Below are 23,091 nucleotides of genomic sequence, written 5' to 3'. Positions count from 1 at the left end.
AAAAAAAGAAAAAAAAAAAGAAAAAAAAGATATAATATGGTTCTTAAATTTAATAGTCTCAAAAGCTTTTATTTTTATTTTTTTTTTAAATTCTTAGTTTTTTACCTCTTAATTTTTTGAATTTGTCGTCAAATTTACAAAATAAAAATGAGTTTATAATTTTATTATTTTTAGTTTTCAAATTTTGACTTTTTGGAAAACAAATAATTTCAAGGGTTATTTGTGAAGAAAAAGAATAAAACAAGCCATTATATTTTGACATATAAAGATGGTTTGGTGATCATTTAGTTTTTTTTTAAATTAAAATTTTAAGTTAATAAACACTTTTTACAGATGTTTTTTAAAATATTTATTTTGATATTTACTTTCTACCAATCAACTCGATGTTATTTTTATTTTTATTACTATTATTATTTTTTTTTTGTACAACATTATGAATTTCTAATATGTTATAAATAAGAAACGAAATTATTATGTTGAATACCCTCATAAATTCTCTCTGGTATTTGTTTAAAAATATAAAAAAATGAAAAAAGAGGGGTAAATGTGGGGATAAGGAAGAAAAATCACCCACTTCGGACACTAAATTTGATTATCGAAAAAAACTAAAAAGTTTGGTTCTTGATTAGGTTGTTGTTGTGGGGAAGGAGAAAAAACACAATAGAACCCATTGAAAGACGAGGCGAAGATCAAAATTTGGAGGAAAATACGAAATATGTTCAAGGAAAAAAGCATCGCGAAAAGATAATTGGGTCTTCGAACCCTTTTTGCTCATCGCCGACTTCCTCACTCTTCGTCTTCCTCCCACTCACTCTGCAAACAAGATGCCCAAAACATCCCTTATGAAGATTTAGCTTGGTTCCTACCCATATTCTTCTTCAATTCTAGGGTTACACAATCGCCGCTTTCTGCCTGAAGCCCTCTTCTTTCATGTGAGTTCTTTGTTTCTCTCTTCCCTTAATCTTCTACAGTTTTGTTGTATGGACGTTTTCGTATCTGGGTCTTGATCTCTTACTCGTTTTGTGTCGGACTGTCTGTGCTGCGAGGTTCTTCAACTTCAAAGTTTGGGCCTTTCCGGTTACTTCTCCCCATGCCCCCAACGCGATCAGTTACGCGTTCTTTCTTTGTTTTCCTTTTCTTTTTCGCCAATGTATTTTTCTTCTGTTCTCGAGATTGCTTGTGCTTATGGGTATCTTTGGGAATCGATGACTTAGAATTGAGATGTTTTTTTTTTTTTTCTTTTTGCCTTCTGCTCAAGTATTTGAAACGAGAGGTTGCTTTTTGAGAAACGGAGATGATTTTTCCTTAGGATTTGATTACACTTACATAGAACCCTAGTTTAACTGGATTTTAGGCAATGTTAAGTTGATGGATTGAGTAGTTGCTGAGTTGAAGATTAACGTCTGATGCCCAAAAAGAATGCTATACTTTGGAGTTGATAGAACTTCAATACTTCATTTGATCGTTGTAAGTGGTTTTCTTGAGAAAGAAAAGGTTATTTGCGCTTATGATTTTTCCCATGGATTTAACCACGGCTCTCACATCCTCTTTACACTATTAGTTCAATTTTCGTAACTTGGAAGTCATATCTCTTCATGTGCGGATTTTAAGTTGATCTTTGGAGGAGATTGGGATAGGGAGTTCAGGCTACCACTCTAGATGCAGCCATGAAATTTTATTGGTGGGGGGGTACACATGACTTTGGCACCCTGTAGTCCTTTTTGACAAGTGAAAGTCCTCATGCTTGGTTAGTAGCTAGGTTATGGAAGGATTTATTCAATTGATAGAAATTAAAGGAAAATATCTTCCAAGCACATCTCGCAGGTGCTTACTTCATTAAAAAAAAAAAAAAAGGTGAGCTATGTGCAGATTGTTAGTGTTTAATAGTGCAACATCGGACCCTTTTTTCTTGATGTTGGCATATACAATAGAGTGGAATGCTTGTGGCTTGTTTATTTTATAGTTTTCGTTGGAATAGGTTTTCTAAGTGATGTCATTGGTATATAGAATTTGGGGGAACACTTGTTCTTTTGAAGGCTAAGGTTTGGGCGTTAAGATTTTATGTTATATTATCTGGATCTAGTAATGAAATGATCTTGGACAATTAGATAATATTTCAATTGATCATATTCTTTGGAGCTACAACTTTGCTTGGATTGTTTGGAGTCTCTATTTTGACTTTTTGATTTGTAGTTTACTACTTACGGGTATAGGGNGATGATCAGAGAGTTCCTTTTACATCCGCCATTTCGAGAGAAAAGAAAGTTTTTGTTGCAAGCGAGATGAACAATAGGACCTTTAGTGAGGTTAGGAGGGACGCATAAATGTTTGGTCCCTCATTAGGTTCTATGTTTTTCTTCGACCGTCGGTGATAAAATTTTTTTGTAACTATTCTCTAGGTCTTATTGTACTTGATTGGAGCCCCTTTCTTTGGTTGGGTTTCCTTTGGTGGAGCTTGGTTTTCTGGATGCCCTCGTACTTTTCTTTATTCATTTATTTTCTGAATGGAAGTTCAGTTCTTTAGTAAGAAAACAGATCCGTTGGATTAAATACCCCTCCACCCAAAGTCTCTATAAGAAACTGGAAGGCTCAAGTTTATCTTGCCAATCTAGGTTTTCTCGTAGAAACATTGTGAGCACGCTTCTTATTTTCTGCGACCAATCAACTGATTGACGTAGGATTGTTGTGTGGGGAGCTCAATTTATAATATCTGTGGGTGTGGATATGAAAGTCAAAGAATGGTTGTCTATTATTTCATGTGCTCTTTGGCATGTTTGTCCATTGGAATCTGCTGCAGGGTTCTATTGGCGTGCACATGTCTCGTCCCTTTTTTAGTTTTTCTTTCTTGCCTATCTTTTTTTTTTCCTTCATTTTTTTTATTTTTAATTGCAGTAAATTTTTACTACCGAAGTCTCATTAATTTAAGCATATCCTTGAAACCTACACAAAAAATGATTCATGAGCATCTTTAGCTCCACAGAATATGGTATTCTGTTTATATTTCTCTTAAAATACCGTGTGGCTGGTCTTAGTATTTAAAACACTTGCTGTTTGACTGATTTTCTGTCGTAATTTGTAAATCAGATTATTATTATCATTCATATTACTCATTAAAACTTTAGGCTGAATCTTAAAATAATTTAGTTACTGGATGTTTATTTATTAATTTACCTCTTGCTTAAGTCTTGGGTTCTTTTTCCTGCCAAAGTTAACTGTTCAGACCCCAACATGTTAGGTTCTTTGATAGATGCCCTCTTCTTTAGTTAATGTATCACGTAGAGTGTGCTAATGTCAAAATATAATTTTCTGCAGTATCTTCACGTGGTCGGTTGATGGAAAGATTAGCAATGGTGTTCAATAATAACTTATGGCAATGGCTTTCTGTTCCGCTACAAGAGCAATTGGGCATTAACACAAATTCCTGGATCTAAGTCAATCTTTAAGTTCAAGCTTGTTTTCAAGGAATTTTATGAGAAAACTATAGTTCCTCAAACTCAAGGAGAATGAATAATGTACAAAGTGCTTGTGAACTTCTATAATGTTCAGAGTTGTGGATAAATTACATGGTGAAGAGAGATGTGTGGATTGAAAATTTTACTTAGTAACTTATTAGTAGTTGAAGAGTACATATGGTTTGTTTGAAGGGTTTCCATGGGTAGTCGTTCAACTGGTCTATTTTTATGGTCGCTGTCCACTTCGAGCATTGTAAATTTACCCTTAAAGACAATGTAATTTATTCAATGTGTAACTCCCACCTTCTTTGTGACCTTTAAGTGGCTTTTTTATGGCGTGCTATGTGAGCCATCCCTTATACTAGCAGCGACTAATGTTCCATTGTGTACTATATTTCGATATTCCATGCAACCAAAGTGACAAATAAGGTGGACAAAGGGAGGGAGGGGGGGGGGGGGGGGGGGGGGGGGGGGGGGGGGGGGGGGGGGGGGGGGGGGGGGGGGGGGGGGGGGGGGGGGGGGGGGGGGGGGGGGGGGGGGGGGTGTGGTGGATTTCATATGGAAAGAAGAGTTTGGAGATACTTATTTTGCCTATTTTGTTTTGTAGAATATGCAAATGGTTATGAAGCTTCTTAGGGAAATTGAGCATTTTAATATAAGATTATCTAAAGCAAATTCAACAACAACAACAGGTGTCTTCGTAGGTCGAAGCTTGACTTTTTTTTTTTTTACATCTTATATGTTGATATAGCGAAGTGAAAAAATGTTAATGAACGAATGTCCTTCTCCTCGTGAACGAAATGAGTTAGGGAGAAAAATAATAGTAAGTATTTATGAGAGAGCTTGTAGGATGGTTCACTAATACGAGAAACGATGACAACCACTTTTGAAGCATCTCATAGAACGTCTCTAAAACTCAAATAACCCTTGAAATTCTACTTAATCGAAGTCATGAACGTGGAAAAAATATCGTTTTGTAATGATAAATGGAACACCTTACATGTTATGGTAAATTTCTAGCTTTTACCCTAAGGTTGAGCTACATGACATTGTTGGGAAAGAAATGTTGGAGGAAGATCTTGTGGATGGAGGATAATGATAGGAAATCTAAAGAGGAATCTCAATGAGGTCGAGATGATAGAATTTAGATACTTATTCTTGTTATTGAACCATGGTTCGATTTCTAATTGAAGGAAGATGGAATTGTGTGTTTGGCTAGAATTGTCAAACTAGTTCCCTTTCATGATTACTGGGCAACAAACAACTTTTATAGAGGGGCGACAAATTCTTGATTCATTCCTCATGACATATGAACTTATAGATGAATGTGAAAGAAAGAAAGAAACAAAAAGGTACAATCATTAAACTTGACATGGAAAAGGCATTTGACAAGTTCGATTGGACTTCTCTCGAAAACATTATTGTAGGATTCATTTCATCCACAAACTTCTCCATCATCATCAATAAAAGATCATGAGGAAAGATCTTTGCCACACATAGTCTTCGACAAGGGGATTCACTATCCCCTTTTCTTTTCATAATGATAATGAATTACCTCGGTCTTTTATTCACAAAGGTTGAACACGAAAGATAGATATAAGGCTTTCAGGTTGGTAATGAAAGCTTAAGCATCAACCACCTTCAGTTTGCGGATGGATTCAATCCTCTTCTCTGATTTGTCTAATGTATCTTCCATAAAAAACATGATTAAGACAATAAAATTCTTCGAAAGATTCTGTAGACAAAATATCAATCTCCAAAAAATAGAGATTATGGGCATTAATTTTAGCACAGGGATGATTGAAAGTCTTTGCAGCAAATACGGTTGTGAAAAGGGTGAATGATCGAATATGTACATAGGATTACCCCTCCCTAACTATAAATCATTTTCCTTCTAGAAGACTATTATTAAAAAAAAAAAAAATAGAAAAAAGGTTGTCAACGTTATAACTTTCAAAGGCGGAAGGCTTGCCCTAATACAAACCACACTGTCCAACTTCCCCTTTTAGCTACATTTCTCTATTCGAAATGCCACAAAAAGTGGCTACGGAAATTGAAAGACATCGCTGATAGACTCATCCTACAAAATCTTTGATGATGGACATAGGGAAAAAAAATAGAAGCAATAAATCCCACGCTAGCAAAGACAATATGGAAAGGAAATCACTCTAAAAAACTGAAGTTTTTCCTTTGAAAAATAGCGTATAAAGCCATTACCTGACTCTGTTTCCAAATTGGTGCCCATTATGTAAGAAAGACAACAATCACAAAGCCGCTTATTTATGTATTGCACATACGTTCAGTTTTGGACAAAGATTCTCAATATCTTAGGATGACATCTCACTTTTCCCAGGGAGGTAAAGGATTTATTGGGCATGACCTTAACGTACCTCCCTTTCAAGAATGCAAAAGCCCTATTATGAAAAAAAATCTCATCATTGCTTTCTTTTGGAATCTGTGAAAATAAAGAAATAAAAAAGTATTCATAGAAAAGAAAAGACACAAACTTATAGAAAACTCTTCAACAATGTTGTTTATCATGCTATATTTGGGCGCAAATTGTCTAGTATCTTTGCTTCCTTTAGTCATATCTCCGTCTTTATAAACTGGGAAGGTCTTTTGTAAACACCATGGATAACAGTCTAAGCTACTTGCTAGTGAGGGGATGAGGGGTAAGGGATAAGGGATAAGCTTCATCTTTGAGGTATAAATAGTCTAAGTTACTTGCTAGGGCTACTAATGATAAAATGAGCTAGGGTGCAGTTGAGAGGAGGTTTGCCTTAAACATATGGTTAGAAGGGTCGAATATTGTTGAAAAATACCAAAAAGAATCTTTTATTCAAATATTCATGTGCTACCTAAAGGCTCCTATAGTATGAAAGAGTGAATAGGTTATTTCGTTTTTTGAACCTCTATTGGATGAATATGCTACCTAAATGCTCCTTGGTGTGATAGGGAGACAGGAAATCGAGCCCAATCTGCATTAATGTAAACTTCTAGAGATTGGTTTTAGTCGTGTTGAACGTGAGGCCATTTCAAGGATCGTGCTTGACATATCTCAATATCTTATACACAACTTCCATATGTTTCTCATAGGGTTTGTTCAGAAATTAACTTGCTACACTAGCAACAAAGCTAATGTTTGATTAGTGACGAACATAGTGTGACTAGATTGATACTGGATCTTGTTTCAGCATATTTATAAAATTTTCAAACCAAGCCTGAGTTAACTGCTTTAGACGATAGACGTCCTAGAGTTTACATACCTTCCACTAGTATATTTGTCCTCAAATCCAAGAGGTATGTCCATGTATACCTCTTATCAAGTAGAAATAATGACAACCAAGATTTGCTGCAACAGATAGATGTACACGAATCATGTTTAACGTGGCAACTGGACCAAATGTTTCATGGCTAAAGGATTCACCTAGGCTGGGTGAATCCTTTTTCCATGAGGCGAGCTTTAAACTGTTCTATACTGACATTCGGTTTGTGTTTCATCGAAAAATTTTATTTACGTCCAACCATACACCTGGGGGAAAATTTGTAAGGATCCACGTCCCATTTTTCTCAAGAAACTACAACTTCTCTAGTATGGTTGTTTTTCATTTAGGTTTTTTGAAGGCTTTCTAAATGGTGTTGGGAGTTTGTATCGGTTTTGGTGAAGTCACAAATGCTTTAGAAATTAGTGACAGATTAGTGTGGTCTTTGATTGAGCGTTCTACTGTGCTCTTCTTCGTGTGCATGCTCGATTGTTTTCCTTGTGTGTGATACTGATTACATCTCAGTTAAAATGGAATGTCGGGTTTTATGACGTGCTATTGGATTAATTATTTTGTCAGATTGGTTTATATATCCTCGGATCTTCTCTTCCCATCATGACAGGGTTGTATCATATATCTTGCTAGACCTTTTACAATGATCACAAGTTGGTGTTCTACACTGGCACTGCAGATAATTTTTCCTTGAAGTTCTCCTGCAAGCTTCTTTTGATTTTGATACCCTCACTTTCGAGCAAACACCATTAAAATTAACTTATTTTCATCCTGCCTGTATTTAGGAGAAAATCCTTAAAGAGTTATGAGTGGAAGTGGCCGAAAACACTCGTCAAAGTGGGATTTGAGAGAAGATTCCCACTTCGAAGCTGATAGTGTACAAGACCATAGTTGGCCTGGAAAAGAATCACGACCTGGTTGGATTTCTGCTGAAATAGCGAGTGATGATGGTTCTAAGTGGTCTGGTATGGCAACTACCAATACCGTTTCGAAACCTACGCAAGATTGGGGATTGTTGTCAGAGGAGGAACCTTTACCTGGAACCAGAGCTTCGCTTAAGGAGGATCGCCCTAATAAAGGCTATAATAAAAATATGGACGGCACTGCTGAATGTGATGCTGAAGAAAGCTACGACATGAGAATGTCCCCTGATCTAGATGGACGGAGAAGTCATGGCTCTAACCTGCCTGATAGAAATGATTGGATCGGGTCAGTGAGGTTAGATACACTGGTACTAGCTTCAAGAGCTTATATCAACTTCCTCATCCTTTTGAGCACAATGTTAATTGTTCAAATGTCTCAAATTTTGTGTGGGCATACATGTTCATTCATTTGAACGAGAGTTTCTGGATTTATGTATTTCTATAAGGATTGGTTAGTTCTTTTCCAAGGGATGGGATGATCTATTGCAATTTCATTCTCGATTAAAGTTGCTTGTTTTGATTGTGTTTCAGGGGTAGGAGTAGAAGCCGCAGTTGGAGTAGAAGCCCTCCTCATGGTAATAAGCGGGACTCGGGATTTCACGATAGAAACACAAATAGAACACGTGTTTCTACTCAATTGTGCAGAGATTTTACTTCTGGAAGATGCAGGCGAGGTAGTGGTTGTCAATTTCTTCACCAGGACGATCAAAATCTGGATGATAGCTTGGAAAATAGGAACAGGAAGGGGGCCCGATCCTTTAGATCAACTTCCCATGATTTTAAGGACTATCCCAGGAGTGGAAGATCAGCTGCTTATTGTACTGACTTCGTGAAGGGAAGGTGTCATAGGGGAGCCTCTTGCACGTTTTCTCACGACAGTGCATTTCATGAATTATCACGAGATTCTCCAAATGATATTAGTAGAGACAGGAAAAATGAACGGACTAAAGAAGCGTACTTCTCACGTGGTGAGCGTGAACCTTGCAGTAGCAGTCTTGTTATCTGTAAATATTTTGCTGCTGGATCTTGTCGTAATGGAAAAAATTGCAAGTATTCTCATCATAGCCAGTCACGTGCAAGTCCAGAGAGGAAGTCGAGTACTGATAAATTGGAACACGTCCAATGTTCAGATGGTAGGGAACAGTTGTGGGATGGCTTAAAATCGAGTGAATTGGCTAGTGGTTCGGATTTCACTCAGTTGATTGAGGACAAAAAAGAACAAACTGCTAATGAAGAGCCAAGATATACATGGCCTTCGGATCAAAAATGTGATCATGGTTTGAATAATGAGAGCAAAACTCGGTGGGATCGAGCTGTTGATATCAAGACAGTGCGAAGCAACAAGAATGATGCCATTCCGAGCAAGGCAGAGAATGCTGGTGGTTGCACAGGCAGTTCTGACCCTAGGGGTCACAGAAAGTGGCCAAGTGATGATATGGAGATGTCTCCTGATTGGCACTACCCTGTGCAACCATCCAATCATGTAGTGAAAGGCGATTGCAACGTTATGCAAGATTCTGGCTCTCAAACTTCCACGGCTTTAGCCATTAGCCATGCAACAGTTCAAGAGGGTCTGGCTAAGAATCAAGACATTGCCATAGAGCCCATAGTAGTCGATATTACTCGTTTTCGGAAAAGCCATACTTTAACAAAAGATGATACTATTGCATCAGCATCCAATGATAACATTACAATTGACAGAACGGTTACTTCACATGCTGAAGGCAATCCTTCGGGTAATGTTGTCCTTGGACAAAGAATGGCATATCACAGTGACCATCCCGACGGAACTGTAACGAATCCGAAAATTTCTGATGGAAATTTCAGAGTCAAACTGCAGAAGGAGGATGAAAGCATGCCAGGAATTAATTCTGGAACAACTGTTACTCCGAACATAGTAACGAACGATCAAATTAGGCAAATAACTGACCTTTCAGCTTCTCTTGCACAATATTTTGGAAATGCGCAACCATTGCCTCAATTGTATGCCTCCCTTAATACGCGCAGTGTGTCAGAAGCACCTTCGTTCCCTTATTCAGACGCGCCCATGGGTGCTTTGGGGACATCGATGAAGACAGGTCCTGTTAATGAATCCTCAAAGCAACATGATTCTGCTCTCTGCAATAGCTTACAGCTGAAGAAACTTGAAGTCACTAAAACACCACAGAAGAGCACTACAGAAGTGAAGGGTGAAGTACAGATACCAAATTTGCCTCTATCATCTGGTCCTTGTGGCATCTCTGCTGAAGAAACTCTTCATGGGAAGCCAACGGCTGATGGTGATGCTATCAAAGAAAAGAATGGTGATGGCAATAACGAGAACAAAACTGACCCAGCAACAAATGAGGACTCTCAAAAGATTGATACGACAGAGAATGCAAATGGAAACGATGAGGTCCATGATAAGAAGAAGAGTAAGGATATGAAGGGAATTCGTGCTTTCAAATTTGCACTTGTGGAGTTTGTCAAGGAACTTCTAAAACCTACATGGAAGGAAGGTCATATCAGCAAAGATGTTTATAAAACCATAGTCAAGAAAGTGGTGGACAAAGTCACAGGCTCCTTGCAGGATGGTCATATTCCTCAAACGCAGGAGAAAATTGATCACTATCTTTCGTTTTCGAAATCAAAGCTCACAAAACTTGTTCAGGTAACTACAAATTTCCTTTCAATTGAGTTCTCTTGTGTTGACTTTGCATTTTATAGCATTTATACTTTGCACTGCCGGTATCTCCTCTCAAATTATCCATTTTATGTGTTTAACTTTTTTATACTTGACAGAAACGATTGTTGCATTTGTTTGAATACAATCCTTTTGTTGCACAATGGTAGGTTATGCACATACTCAAGATTCAACTTGTAGCTACGATAACATTTTGACGGGCCATTTTGAGACATTTTCATCAGGCTACAAATGGTAACATTTTGACGTGATTTTAAGCAGATCTGGAAACCTCGTCACAAACTCTTTTTATATAAATAAGAGATTGTACTAAAACAAAAACTAAGAAGAAAAGGACCATGTGGAATTGAATAAATGACCTTACAACGCAAAACCCTAGCACAAAAAACCCTAATTGAGTCATTTTCAAAATCAAACTTGTACATCTACAATCCAAGAACACCATAGAACAAGTTCTCATGAAAAAACGAGGAAGATATGGTCGATCAAGGTTGGGGAAAAACTCAAACCGTAGCTTTGGATTTTTGTTCTTGATTTTCTCCTATAGGTGTTTTTACCTCTCGACCTCTTCAAGGAATGTGTAGATCTCCTCCTCACGAGTCTATGGAGACAAGAATCAACAAAAATCATCCACAATCAAGTAAGTTATTGCCTCTGAAAGTTCACGAGAAACCTAAAAACATACCTTCAACCCCGGTTCACCTCCGTTCATGACCTCTCGTGCGTTTGTCTCCCACGACTTCTGAGCCTCCTCCTTCTAGACTGTAAAACCCAAAGAGACGAACCCAAACGACAACTGGAAAAACTCACAATCTCCTGCTCAAACCTGCTCCAGCGAGCCATGGGAAGAGTAAACACTTCTAAATATTTTGTGGACAATATCTACTTTTGATCTTGATTTAGATTTTGAAATTGCTGGGACTTGTACAAGTTTGGTTTTGATAAAGTTTTTTACTTGTATTTAGCTTATTAGAAGTTGAGCCTTTGAGGATGATGGAGAAAGTTGTATTGATCTTCCATTTTGGAGGAAAGGCTGTGTGCTATGGCAAGTTTGCTTCTTCGCTGTTTTGTGGTTTATATGGCTGGATTGAAATAGAACACAGAAGTAGTGTTCGTTTTGTGGTGCATTAATGCCTCCCTTTGGGCTTTTTATTTCAACATGCTTCAGAACTGTTAATAGCTTTACTTACCTAAAGATGTGGCTCTCTTTTGCCAGTTGTTTGTGTTCTCCACACCTGTTTGGTCTTTTTTGTGTAGCCCTCTCTTTGTACTTTTATATGGCTGGATTGAAATAGAACACAGAAGTAGTGTTCGTTTTGTGGTGCATTAATGCCTCCCTTTGGGCTTTTTATTTCAACATGCTTCAGAACTGTTAATAGCTTTACTTACCAAAAGATGTGGCTCTCTTTTGCCAGTTGTTTGTGTTCTCCACACCTGTTTGGTCTTTTTTGTGTAGCCCTCTCTTTGTACTTTTATATGGCTGGATTGAAATAGAACACAGAAGTAGTGTTCGTTTTGTGGTGCATTAACTTTGTACTTTTATATGGCTGGATTGAAATAGAACACAGAAGTAGTGTTCGTTTTGTGGTGCATTAATGCCTCCCTTTTATATGGCTGGATTGAAATAGAACACAGAAGTAGTGTTCGTTTTGTGGTGCATTAATGCCTCCCTTTGGGCTTTTTATTTCAACATGCTTCAGAACTGTTAATAGCTTTACTTACCTAAAGATGTGGCTCTCTTTTGCCAGTTGTTTGTGTTCTCCACACCTGTTTGGTCTTTTTTGTGTAGCCCTCTCTTTGTACTTTTATATGGCTGGATTGAAATAGAACACAGTTGTTTGTGTTCTCCACAAACAAAAGCTGGCCTTTTCATTGTAAAAACGAAAGTCATGTGTCACAAGTGTATTGGCAAAAGGATACAAGGGCTCTTTAAGACTAGTGAAGGGTATTCATGGGTTGGCTAGGGTTGTTCGGTTTATCATTTTCCAAATCTTTGGAATAATTTATGAAAACTGGTACTTTAGGATCCAATATGCCATTTCTAACCATAACGTGACTAGTAGTAGTTTGATATCATATATTCATAGGGATAGTGATAGAAATGTGTTTCATTAATGCATCGAGTATGTTTATCTGTTTGTCAAGAAAAAAAAAAATCATTCTCAATGTGTTCACAAGGCAACATTATTATTGTTGATTGGTATAGCAAAAATGGCATCCTTCGGCTTTGTTCCAGGACACGCGTGCTGATTGAGAAATTACTGTGAAAAGATCAGGGGCGAAATCAAAGCTTAGCGCTGTGAGATCCTACGTCGGTTGGAGAGGAGAACGAAACATTCTTTATAAGGTGCGGAAACCTCTCCCTAACAGACGCGTTTTAAAACCGTGAGGCAGAGGGTGATACGTAACAAGCTAAAACTGACTATCTGCTAGCCGTGGGCTTGAGCTGTTACAAGCACTATGTGATGTCCACGAATCGCTTGCCTAACAGAAGTCCCACAAGCAGGAGGAGATTCATTGAGATGTTTGAGCTCACCTAGACCTGAACCTTACTCAGTGAAATAGGATATACTGAGGCACTTGAGTGACTGGAATTTTATACACCTTATATCAGCTGATGTTATATCTGAAGTGCAGTGTAATATCAATTAGAGGGTCATGCAGAACTTGACCGGAACAAATGGAACTTGTCCAGTCTTGCTAATAAGAAGAAAAAAAAACTTGAATATGGTGAACTACACATCTTGTGTAATGATTTAGCCGTTCGGCTCATGACTGTTGGGGGCATTACTGTGTACCCCGGATGCTTGTAAATATACACCCCTTGTAACCTTTCTGGTATCGTTTAAATTGACTCAGTCGCAGTATCTCGGATGCGCCAGGACCTTGAAGATGGCAACCAAACACTACTTCCACGGCTGACCTGCACACACACTTTTATATGGTCCTTGTTCTTTTATTTGGATTCATTCTAGCTCAGTCTAAAGTATTTGGTCCTCTCTCTCAAATGTTCTGCTGTGACAAATAGTTTACTCTGTTCTGTTCTGTATAATATGTTTTCTCAACTGCTCTCGTTTTCTTGTCAGGCGTACGTGGACAGAGTTCAGAAGACGACCTGAGAAGGCGAGGTTGTCGAAGAACCGTACAATGGACAGAGTTCAGAAGACGAACTGAGAAGGCGAGGTTATCGAATTAAATTCTCGCGTTTTTCATTTTTAAGAATCATCACCATGTATTAATTTGTTAGAATGCTGCTGAATGAAATTTGTCATGTGTTACTAGTGTAGTGTATCTCCCATTAGCAGCCTTTGGAAATTTGTTGGTCTTCTATTTTGTGCATTCTTCCATCTTTTATTGTTGAATCAATGGCTATCACTTTTCAATAGCCAAAGGGCTTGCATTCTTTTCCTTCCTTTTAGGTAACTTTAAACTTGTTCGATTCCTTTTCGTACCAAATTCCAAACTAAAGGACCGAAAATTCATGGGCTAAATAGACAATAGACTTCTTTGAAGCTCAAAATACTCGATAGATATCAAACTCAAACTTGAACGTTCAAAAGTGATCGATAGATGGGGTCAAAACTACACCGTCAAAGGGAAGAAAACGGGTAATTAAAGGGCCAACAAGTTAAGGAACAGCTTTTGCAGAAATAGCAAAGATGTGAAGGGGAAGTATTAGTCATAGTCCAGATTATGAGGAGGGGCAATGTCTGGAAATTGGACTTCTTTTGAATGAATGAATGAATGAAATGAAATGAAAATGCATGGTTTTCTGATCCAAACCAAACCAATCCTTCTCGTAAAATGTTTCTCTTCTCCCCATGGAATCACCCCATAAAAGCTATGCCCTTCCCTTTTCCTTTTTTTTTGGTCTGTTGCCTTAAATTTCTCAGTCAAAAAGCACCGGTTAATAATGTGTCGGAAATAGTCGGTATAGCTCTCTTGGTAGTGCAAATGACTAAAAATCTTCGTGTTACCGATTCAAGTTTCTCCAAACATATAAACAAATTGACCAATATGAACATAACTCAACTGACATAAAGTATGTTAACTTGAGAAACATTGGGCGACACATTGCATGTTCATCTATCGAACTTTAGTTATGGCCGTATGAATAAACCAAAAAGCTACACCCGTGTTAGGTTTATTGTTAACATTTTTGTGTTCTAACAGAGATTGGGAGCAGGCTGTGTACCAAGCAAACTAAATTAGCATACCCCTTTATGGCCTCCATTTATGTGCCTCCAACCCTTGATGGTCCTTACTCTAACCCCTTATATCTTGCTGCCTTCTACAACACAACCACATGCTTGGGAGCAACCATAAATGGCCTGCTTCTCTTTTCAATCTCCTACTTCAATACCTACTCTTTCTCACCCGGGGAAGATAGTATAAACGGTACCGATCTAACGTTTGGTTTAGTTGCAGCTATACCGTTAACTCCATCGATGATCGATGATCGTTTGTTGCTTTAAACGCATGGAATATGTGGATGGAGAAAGTTTATGATGCATTTGACAAAGACCAAATTGATTCGATGTTGAAATTTTTTATATTTGTAAGTCTTTTTTTTTTATGTAATGATTCTAAGAGCAAAAGATTGAATTGTCTGCATTTTAGATGATAATTATTTGCTGAGTTATACTCAAATTGGAGATTGTAGTTTTCTTAACTTCGCCCAATGTTTGACTAAATCCTCTACGTCAGCTCTTTTATCGGGATATTATTTCCTAGGTTTGTAAAATTTGAATGGATGGCAAAGCATAGGTGGCAAGCGATTATATGGATACGAAGCTTTACTCGTAGACGTTTCTCTATCTCTCGTAAGAATTGTATGGGAGTCATCCTCGAAGGGATTTCTTGAATGACAGTACCAACGATCCCTCTCTCGTTGCTATTCACGAATCACCCATCCCTTCCTTTTCCTTCATCCGTCCAAGTGAAATCCGATGAGATTAGATATCTCGAACGAAATTCAATAATAGGAAGAGAAAACAACTCACAGGAGATCTCTATTTATTACCACCTTCGTAGCGTCATACCCCAACTTGTTGTCATTAAGAAACGTTATCATGCCTTACATATATATAACATAACACAAACATTGATTAGTTGTGTTTATTAATAACCCAATATCGTAACCAATATGAACATAGCTCAACAATAATAAATACGTGATCTTTTCTTTCCTTGAGTTATTTGGTTAAAATCTGCGTAACCCATATTTATATGATTTAAGAGGCGAAACACAAACCCTAATCTATGTTGCGAAAATAGTCGAAGCATATGAAACACGTAGAGTGTTGGAAGCTAATGAAGAATTCATGTCATTACAAAAAGTAAAACCCATACAGATTTAATTGTTAGTGAATATGAAAATATAAAACCCTAGCTATGCCTAAAAATGGGGATTCTCATTCTATAAACCCTAAAATGATTGCATTAGGGCATGCGCAAACTTGTACGTGTAAAAAAAAATGAAGGTACCCATCAAACTTCCCTACGGACACACAAAAGAATGATGTAAGAAAACATGCCCCCACGGAGGCTGATCAAATTCGACTTCAATTTCTTGCCTTCATTTTTTTGGGACCATAAAAAATCTCGAAGTCTGTTGCCAACCCTCAAGGACATTTTTGTAATTTAACTCTCGTACATCGAACAATACAGGCGTAGCATCACTAGTAGTTGCTCTTACTATTCTCGAAAGAAAGCTTATAATCTTTATCACAACAAGGTTGATTAGCTAATGAATCACTATTAGGATTTTGAGTCTAAGATTCCCTATTCAAGGGCATTTTTGTAATTTATCTCTCGTACATCGAACAATACAGGCGTAGCATCACTAGTAGTTGCTCTTACTATTCTCGAAAGAAAGCTTATAATCTTTATCACAACCAAGGTTGATTAGCTAATGAATCACTATTAGGATTTTGAGTCTAAGATTCCCTATTCAAGGGCATTTTTGTAATTTATCGCTCGTACATCGAACAGTGCAAGTGTAGCATCGCTAGCTGCGATTAAGTAACTAGTTGCTCTTATATTCTCAAAAGCTTATAGTTTTTATCATAACGAAGGTCGATTAGCCGATGAATAACTACTCGGATTTTTAGTCTAAGATGCCATATTCAAGGGCATTTTTGTCATTTATCTCTCGTACATCAAACAATACATGTGTGGCATTGCTAGCTGCAATTCAGTAAATAGTCGCTCTTACTATTCTCGAAAGAAAGCTTATAATCATTATCATAATGAAGGTTCGTTCGATTAGGTTGGTTAAGATGTCGAGCGTAAAAAAAGGAGATCGCAAACGGGGTAGCCGAAGATGAAAAGAATAAGGGTAACCCATTTGTAAGGCCTTTGATTGATTAGTAGGGGCAATTCCTTGGAGGGAAAGTGTTCCAAAAACAGGATGAAAATAATGTTAACCCTAGCTCACTCCTTTTTCCTCTTTGCCCATCCAAACTCTCTCTAAAAACCCTTATTCTTCATCATCAACCTTTTATAGAACCAATACAATAGTCTTCTAGTTTCTTACATAACTCCCTCCAACCCCCATACCCTACCTTTTCTTTCCACCCCATCACCCTCCTCCATGGAGCCCCATCACCTCTCAAAGCCCTCTCCCCATCTCCATCACTCCGCCATGGAAGACCATCATATCCTTCACCGTCATCACCACGCCCACGTCCACGACCCTGACCCTGACCCTGACCCTGATTCCATTTGGTCGTCGTTGTTGCCTTTTCATCTCTCCGACCCTCATCAACAATTCCCTAGCTCCTCAACCCACCTGTTGATCAGCTACGGTATGTTCAATACTCCTGCTTTGATATCATGTTAAATCATCAATGATAGTATGTTTAATTCTTTTTTTGTAATGTTTATAGCTACTCCGAGTTCTAGGATAGATACTGACGAAGAGCCAGAAGAAGAGCTTGGTGCCATGAAAGAGATGATGTATAAGATGGCCGCGATGCAACCGGTGGATATCGACCCTTCGACTATCCGAAAGCCCAAGCGACGAAATGTACGGATTAGCGATGACCCACAAAGCATTGCAGCTCGTCTTCGACGAGAGAGAATCAGTGAGAAGATTAGAATTCTTCAAAGGCTTGTGCCTGGAGGGACGAAGATGGACACAGCTTCAATGTTGGATGAAGCAATTCGCTATGTCAAGTTCTTAAAGAGGCAAATCCGGTTGCTGCAGTCAAGTGATCAGCCACAACAGCCAAGCACTGACGGCGGAGCCGCCGCTGGAGGGTGGCCTCTTACATTCCATAAGGCTGATGGCTCAGCCTCCTCGTCCACGTCCATGGAGACTACGCCTGCCATTATTACACCATCAGGATGGTGAGATAATTAATATTTACTTAATTAATTACATAATTAATTAGAGTGATGTTTAAATTAATATGTTAGTAATTGTACCTTCAAAATATACTAAGCATAATTAATTAAGCAAATGTCATCCATTTTTTTTATTTGGTGATAATTTAATCCCATCCTTACCAACAAAAAAAAATAACGATTGAATTGAGGTTGGATCATTTTATATTTAAAATAAAGTTTTAATCGAAAATATTTTATTTATTATTATAATAAATAAAAACGTGGGAATCGTTAATATTTTGGGATTAAATAAAGATAAGCAAGGAAATAAACATACCTTAAAAGAATACCTTAATGAAATAAATGAAATGAGTATTTATATTTTTATGTTTCTTAATAAACCACGGAATCTCCGGAGTTTTTTTTAAAAAATACATAAAATAATAAAAAAAAGAGACTAATAATTATGGGACTTTGATCAGTCATATGAGTTTGATATCTGATTAATTCTTTTAATTAAGGTGGATAGGTGTTAAGGTTAAAACACAATCTTATCCAATCGGACAATACGAGCCTACAAAGCTCTTGCGAAGATCTCTAGTGAATCAGTGTCTACTATAGAACAGATAGACAAACAACTATGTATCTATTTGGGACCTCTTTAAAGAGAGCGCGTGAAGAATGATTCACATTTTCGTCCGCTATTTAAGTGTTAATTCAAGAAGAAAATTTAATGATTTTTTAAAAGTGTAATTTATTTTATTTATGAAAAAAAATGAAAATTTAATGTTCACTTATGAGTTGGTGATTACTTCGAAGTAAGGCATTCCAAAAAGGCGCCAATTTGGGCGCGATCTTAACACATTTGGACACCTCATTCAAAAGGGCGCCAAATTCCAGAAGCAGCAAATTCCTCTTTCCTTCTCCACTTGAACCCTAAATTTTCTCCTGCGATTACTCACTTCCCTGTCCAAAATTGGGACTAGGAACAAGAAATGAAGGGTGGGACGCTTCAGATCAACTGGCACGACTCAAAGCCAGTGCTCACCCTAGACTTCCATCCACNTTCAGGTCTCCTCGCAACCGGCGGAGCGGATTTCGATATCAAGGTCTACATTCAATTGCCCTCTTCGCTTCTGATTCTTTTTTTTTTTTTTTTTTTTTTTTTTTTTTTTTTTTTTTTTTTTTTTTTTTTTTTTTTTTTTTTTTTTTTTTTTTTTTTTTTTTTTTTTTTTTTTTTTTTTTTTTTTTTTTTTTTTTTTTTTTTTTTTTTTTTTTTTTTTTTTTTTTTTTTTTTTATGAAATTCGGCTAGCCAACTTCAATTTTTAATTTCTGTTTTCCAATATTGGCTATTAAGGGATATGTTCTGAGTATTTAGATTTGACTGGTTGGTTGGATGTATGGCAATGGGCTAACTGATACCTTTGATTCTATCAGATTTGGTTATTAAATTCAGGGGATGGACAAAAAAATGTCCCTGGTGCTACGTATCAAAATAGCCTTTCTTACCATGGTTCGGCTGTTAATAGCCTGCGCTTCTCACCTTCAGGTATGTAGAATGTATCTGCGTCCCTCAACATTATGTTTAGTGTTATGAAGCTAGTTCGTTTCGTGGAATATTAGTTAAATATTAGTACTTTGTTCGGTAGATTTCATTAACTGTATCAAGATCAAGCTTTAATTTTATCGAAATCTTATGGTTTGCAATTTTGATTACATCAGTGCTACAAAAAGTAATGTCCCTTCTGTAAATCATTAGCTCAATATGCGAGTTATTTTGAGTCTTTTAACGTATAACCATTTGGCTGAGTAAAGATTCCAGGACCTCAGTGTTTCAAAATGCCATTTCCCCTTTTGTAAACCGTCAACCTAATATGTATTGTACATCAAGTCTTTGAATACATTGAAACGATCATCTATACACCAACGATCTTGATGCAGCTAGAACAATCCACTAAATTAAAATTTATTTGTAATACTGACATCTACCTTTCTCCATTCAAGGGAGAATGAGCACTTTGGGAAGGAAGGTTACTTCCTTACCTGCACATGGGGTGGGGTGTGTGGATTTAGTTTGGTATTTTACATTAAAAAAATTTGGGTCAATTTGGTGCTTTTTCAAAAAGGCTTTTGAGCACTAGAGTTGGAGAAGTGTAAACTAATATATTTTGTGGTACCTTTGAGCATCTCTTCTAATTTTTTATTTGCTTGTTTGCTTTCTTACTTCAGATTTAGAAGTTAATGTCCATTGTCTTTTGCAGGAGAACTGCTTGCCTCTGGTGCTGATGGTAGAACTTCCGCCTATTACAGATGGTGTTTTCAGTACATATTTGAGCCAGTTGCTAAATCCCAGTAGATTTTTTCTTATATATTAGTTTTCATTTCTCACAGGAGGTGAACTGATCATATGGAAATTGCACCATTTGGAAAGTGGCCAAACTTGGAAGGTCCTGAAGACATTATCGTATGGCCATTTATCGCCCTCCCTATTTTAATGTGTTAAGAAGCCATGAAGTTCAAAAAATTGATATGAAAACACCCAGTATTGCATATTTAACTTCCATGACCTAGTGTCAATAAGCACTGATGTAAATGGTGAAAAATTAGTTCAAGTCACGGTGACCACCTACCTAGGAGTTAATATGCTATCGGTTTACTTGGCTGCGAAATATAGTAGGGTTAGGCCGTTGTTCTAGGAGAATAGTTAGATTTGGGCAGGCTAGTCCAAACGCTCATGAACTAAAAGGAAAAAAGATATAAACCACACCCGATAGAGCAAATTTAAGTTGTAATTGCAGGAATATTTCCTAGTCATTGTTCTCTTGCAGAATTTCCACTAATATCAGTATTATCTATATTGGCTAGATTTCACCGCAAAGATGTGCTGGACCTACAGTGGTCTAGTGATGGTGCATATTTGATGTCTGGATCCGTAGATAATTCCTGCATTATATGGGATGTAAGCAAAGGTTGAACAAAAGACACTCGCAAGGGAAAAAGAGAAAAAGAAAAAGATAAATCCATTACTAGAATTAAGCTTATTTGTTTTATTAACCATTTAGCTCTGGTTGTTCTTCTCCATGTTCTTCAGGATCTGTCCATCAGATTTTAGATGCCCATTTGCACTATGTTCAAGGTGTGGCATTGGACCCACTGGGAAAGTATGCTGCTTCTCTGAGTTCAGATAGAAGTTGCAGAATCTATGCCTATAAACCCCCAACCAAAGTAAAAAGCAGTGAGAAAATGAATTATGTTTGTCAGCATGTCGTTACTAAGGCAGAAAATATTTCAGTTGATGATTCTAAGGTAGAAGATGTCAAGAGTATTGTAGTTCAAGCATTTAGTATGTTGATGTTTCCTCTATTGATTGTCATTTATGCTCCAACACTGCAGTCTGTCAGAAACCACCTCTTTCATGATGAGACATTGCCATCTTTCTTCCGAAGGTTGGCCTGGTCACCTGATGGATCTTTTCTACTTGTGCCTGCAGGTAACGGTTGGGGTAGATGTCGATTGCTATTTACCACCTATCCACGGTGCTTAGGAAAATTTTCATTCTGACTTGATGAACCTTTCTTAATTGTTTGGGGCAGTTTTGGTGCATTTATCATACTATATTTCTTTATTAACTTGATTAATACTTATATTGCATGTAGTGGATCGCATCCATTCATACTAGAGATGCAGTTAGGTTTCCCATCAGGAATGTGGTTTTCGTGTGGTTTCCATTCTTCATCGTGGTTTTCGTGTTACCTATTCCATTCAGTATTTCTCATGTGCACGCATAATTAAGTCTTCATTCATATTTTTTTCTTTGATTGTTGATTTGCTGCCCACTTTTCAGGTGTTTGTAAAATATCGCCGGCATCTGAACCAGTAAATACAGCGTATATATTTTCTAGAAAGGATCTCTCAAGGCAAGACTTAATTCTTTGTTATTACTAGTTTGATAGTAATGGTAATCATGATGAAGCAATAATGATAGTGATATCCAGCATCTTTATTGTCACTGGTAGTTCAACTTTTGCTGCACCCGTGCCAAATTACATTATAGTGAGTGATATCTTGGAAAGATTTAAAAACTAGAATGATCCTTTTTTAATTTATATCATCTTTCCGATCAGGCCTGCTATTCAACTCCCTGGTGCCAGCAAGCCGGTTGTAGCAGTTTGCTTTTGTCCAAAGCTTTTTAGTCTTAGAGGATTAAATTCAGGTGCTCAGATGATTTTTACCATGTTTTATGCATTACTTGATTAATTTTCAAGAGAAGTTTTATTGGTTTGGAAAATGACCGACTTCAATTTTTGTATTATGAATTCTGCAGCTGGGTTATTTAAGCTTCCACATCGGATCATCTTTGCATTAGCAACTTTAAATTCTTTGTACATATATGACACTGAAAGTGTTGTGCCGCTAGTCATTATGGCTGGTCTTCACTATGCTGCCATAACAGATGTCGCGTGGTAAATTTTCTTCTCCTATCTCGTGACTACTCCCTTTGGAAGATTCTCATTTTCTCAATTCTGAGTTTATTGTTCTTAAAAGGTCGGCAGATGCTCATTATTTAGCACTATCTTCTCAAGATGGTTACTGCACTTTGGTGGAATTTGAAAACGATGAACTGGGGTCACCACTTTCTCTATTAGGTCACTATTTACTTCTCGAAATAATAGTTTTCTTTGGTTAATTTGTTTCTCATAGTTTGCCTTCAATCGATGTAGAAGATAAAATAGGCACGTCAACCAATCAGAATACGAGTTTAACAGGCGTGGTGACTGTAAACGACGATCAAAATAGGAAAACAGAAGTAGAAGAGAGACATGAAGAAAACAAAAGCGTTGAAAAACCAGAAAATAAAAGCGTTGAAAAACCAGAAAACATGGTGATTGAAAAACCTTCGAGTGGAGAAAATCTTGCAGAATCAGAGTGCAGAGGACATGAAATGGAAAAGAAGAAAAGTAAACAGGTATCTATAAGCTCTTCAAGCAACTCTGTTACCAGCAAGCCAGCCAAAAGGCGCATTACACCCATGGCTATTGATCCATGAGAGAGGTACGCTATGCTATCAACTGTATATTCTCTTCATCCCTACAGATTATGCTGAGTTATTACAAGCATTTTGTTGGCGGTGCTTGATCAAATGTGGATCACTGATGTAGCTGAAATGATATTTTTTTACAATGATTTGTGTATCATCTTTGATCTCATGTTCCCTGGTGATTAAGATTCTAATGATACTTAGCTCGGTAAGCTCTTCTTGGGAAGAGTTCTACGATATCGATATTCAGTTTTCGCTTCTCTTTGTTCTGTGCTTTTATCCCAACAAACTAACACGAAGAATAACATGTTTTCAATTTCATGCTTCTAAGGGGGTCACCAGCCTGAAATCGTTCCACAAGTTTTGTATTTGTAGATTTTCTATTGG

The 23,091-nt window shown here is 37.3% G+C and overlaps 3 protein-coding genes and 1 long non-coding RNA gene across 15 annotated transcripts in view; 3 read left to right on the top strand and 1 right to left on the bottom strand.

Moving 5' to 3' along the window:
- LOC111478875 (zinc finger CCCH domain-containing protein 38) overlaps positions 1–13,729 on the top strand; it is a 14,446-nt gene extending 717 nt beyond the window's left edge. For 3 of the 11 annotated variants that reach the window (XM_023123382.1, XM_023123381.1, XM_023123380.1), the window contains 5 exons: positions 630–932; positions 7,513–7,945; positions 8,182–10,300; positions 10,483–10,567; positions 13,420–13,718. In XM_023123382.1, coding sequence (XP_022979150.1) covers positions 7,533–7,945; positions 8,182–10,300; positions 10,483–10,530 — 2,580 coding nt within the window. In that variant the 5' untranslated portion in view covers positions 630–932; positions 7,513–7,532 and the 3' untranslated portion in view covers positions 10,531–10,567; positions 13,420–13,718. The other 8 variants (XR_002717560.1, XM_023123387.1, XM_023123384.1 and 5 more) reach the window with 8 other exon arrangements.
- On the bottom strand, positions 10,644–11,471 carry LOC111478878. The gene is made up of 2 exons (XR_002717561.1): positions 11,019–11,471; positions 10,644–10,934 (listed from the first exon to the last, which is right to left on the bottom strand). It is a non-coding gene; the product is annotated as an uncharacterized LOC111478878 (long non-coding RNA).
- Positions 13,730–16,858: 3,129 nt separating the features above from the next.
- On the top strand, positions 16,859–17,767 carry LOC111478125 (transcription factor IND-like). Its single transcript, XM_023122236.1, has 2 exons — positions 16,859–17,142; positions 17,224–17,767. Exons 1-2 carry the CDS (start codon positions 16,929–16,931, stop codon positions 17,688–17,690), a joined length of 681 nt encoding a protein of 226 aa, XP_022978004.1. The 5' UTR covers positions 16,859–16,928; the 3' UTR covers positions 17,691–17,767.
- Positions 17,768–18,486: 719 nt separating this feature from the next.
- On the top strand, positions 18,487–22,964 carry LOC111477745 (chromatin assembly factor 1 subunit FAS2). 2 transcript variants are annotated; one of them, XM_023121632.1, is made up of 12 exons: positions 18,487–18,774; positions 19,104–19,215; positions 19,928–19,954; positions 20,058–20,130; positions 20,532–20,635; positions 20,758–20,972; positions 21,060–21,156; positions 21,511–21,583; positions 21,791–21,879; positions 21,991–22,129; positions 22,212–22,312; positions 22,391–22,964. In XM_023121632.1, the coding sequence occupies exons 1-12, from the start codon at positions 18,661–18,663 to the stop codon at positions 22,711–22,713; spliced, it is 1,467 nt and encodes a 488-aa protein (XP_022977400.1). In that variant the 5' UTR covers positions 18,487–18,660; the 3' UTR covers positions 22,714–22,964. The 2 variants fall into 2 exon arrangements, with proteins under 2 accessions (XP_022977400.1, XP_022977399.1); XM_023121631.1 differs by having other exon boundaries at positions 18,490–18,774; positions 22,388–22,964.
- Positions 22,965–23,091: the final 127 nt, after the last annotated feature.

This window comes from Cucurbita maxima, unplaced genomic scaffold (assembly GCF_002738345.1).
Source record: "Cucurbita maxima cultivar Rimu unplaced genomic scaffold, Cmax_1.0 Cma_Scf00004, whole genome shotgun sequence".
In the NCBI taxonomy this organism is placed as follows: Eukaryota; Viridiplantae; Streptophyta; class Magnoliopsida; order Cucurbitales; family Cucurbitaceae; genus Cucurbita; species Cucurbita maxima.
Note: the sequence above shows the minus strand (reverse complement) of the source record. Positions and strands in the feature narration are given on the sequence as shown.

Excerpts from the sequence above, each read along its gene's own strand:
- LOC111478125 (XM_023122236.1), top strand. The coding sequence starts at position 16,929 with ATGGAGCCCCATCACCTCTCAAAGCCCTCTCCCCATCTCCATCACTCC. Across the intron at positions 17,143-17,223 it reads CCACCTGTTGATCAGCTACG|CTACTCCGAGTTCTAGGATA; the intron begins GTATGTTCAATA and ends TAATGTTTATAG.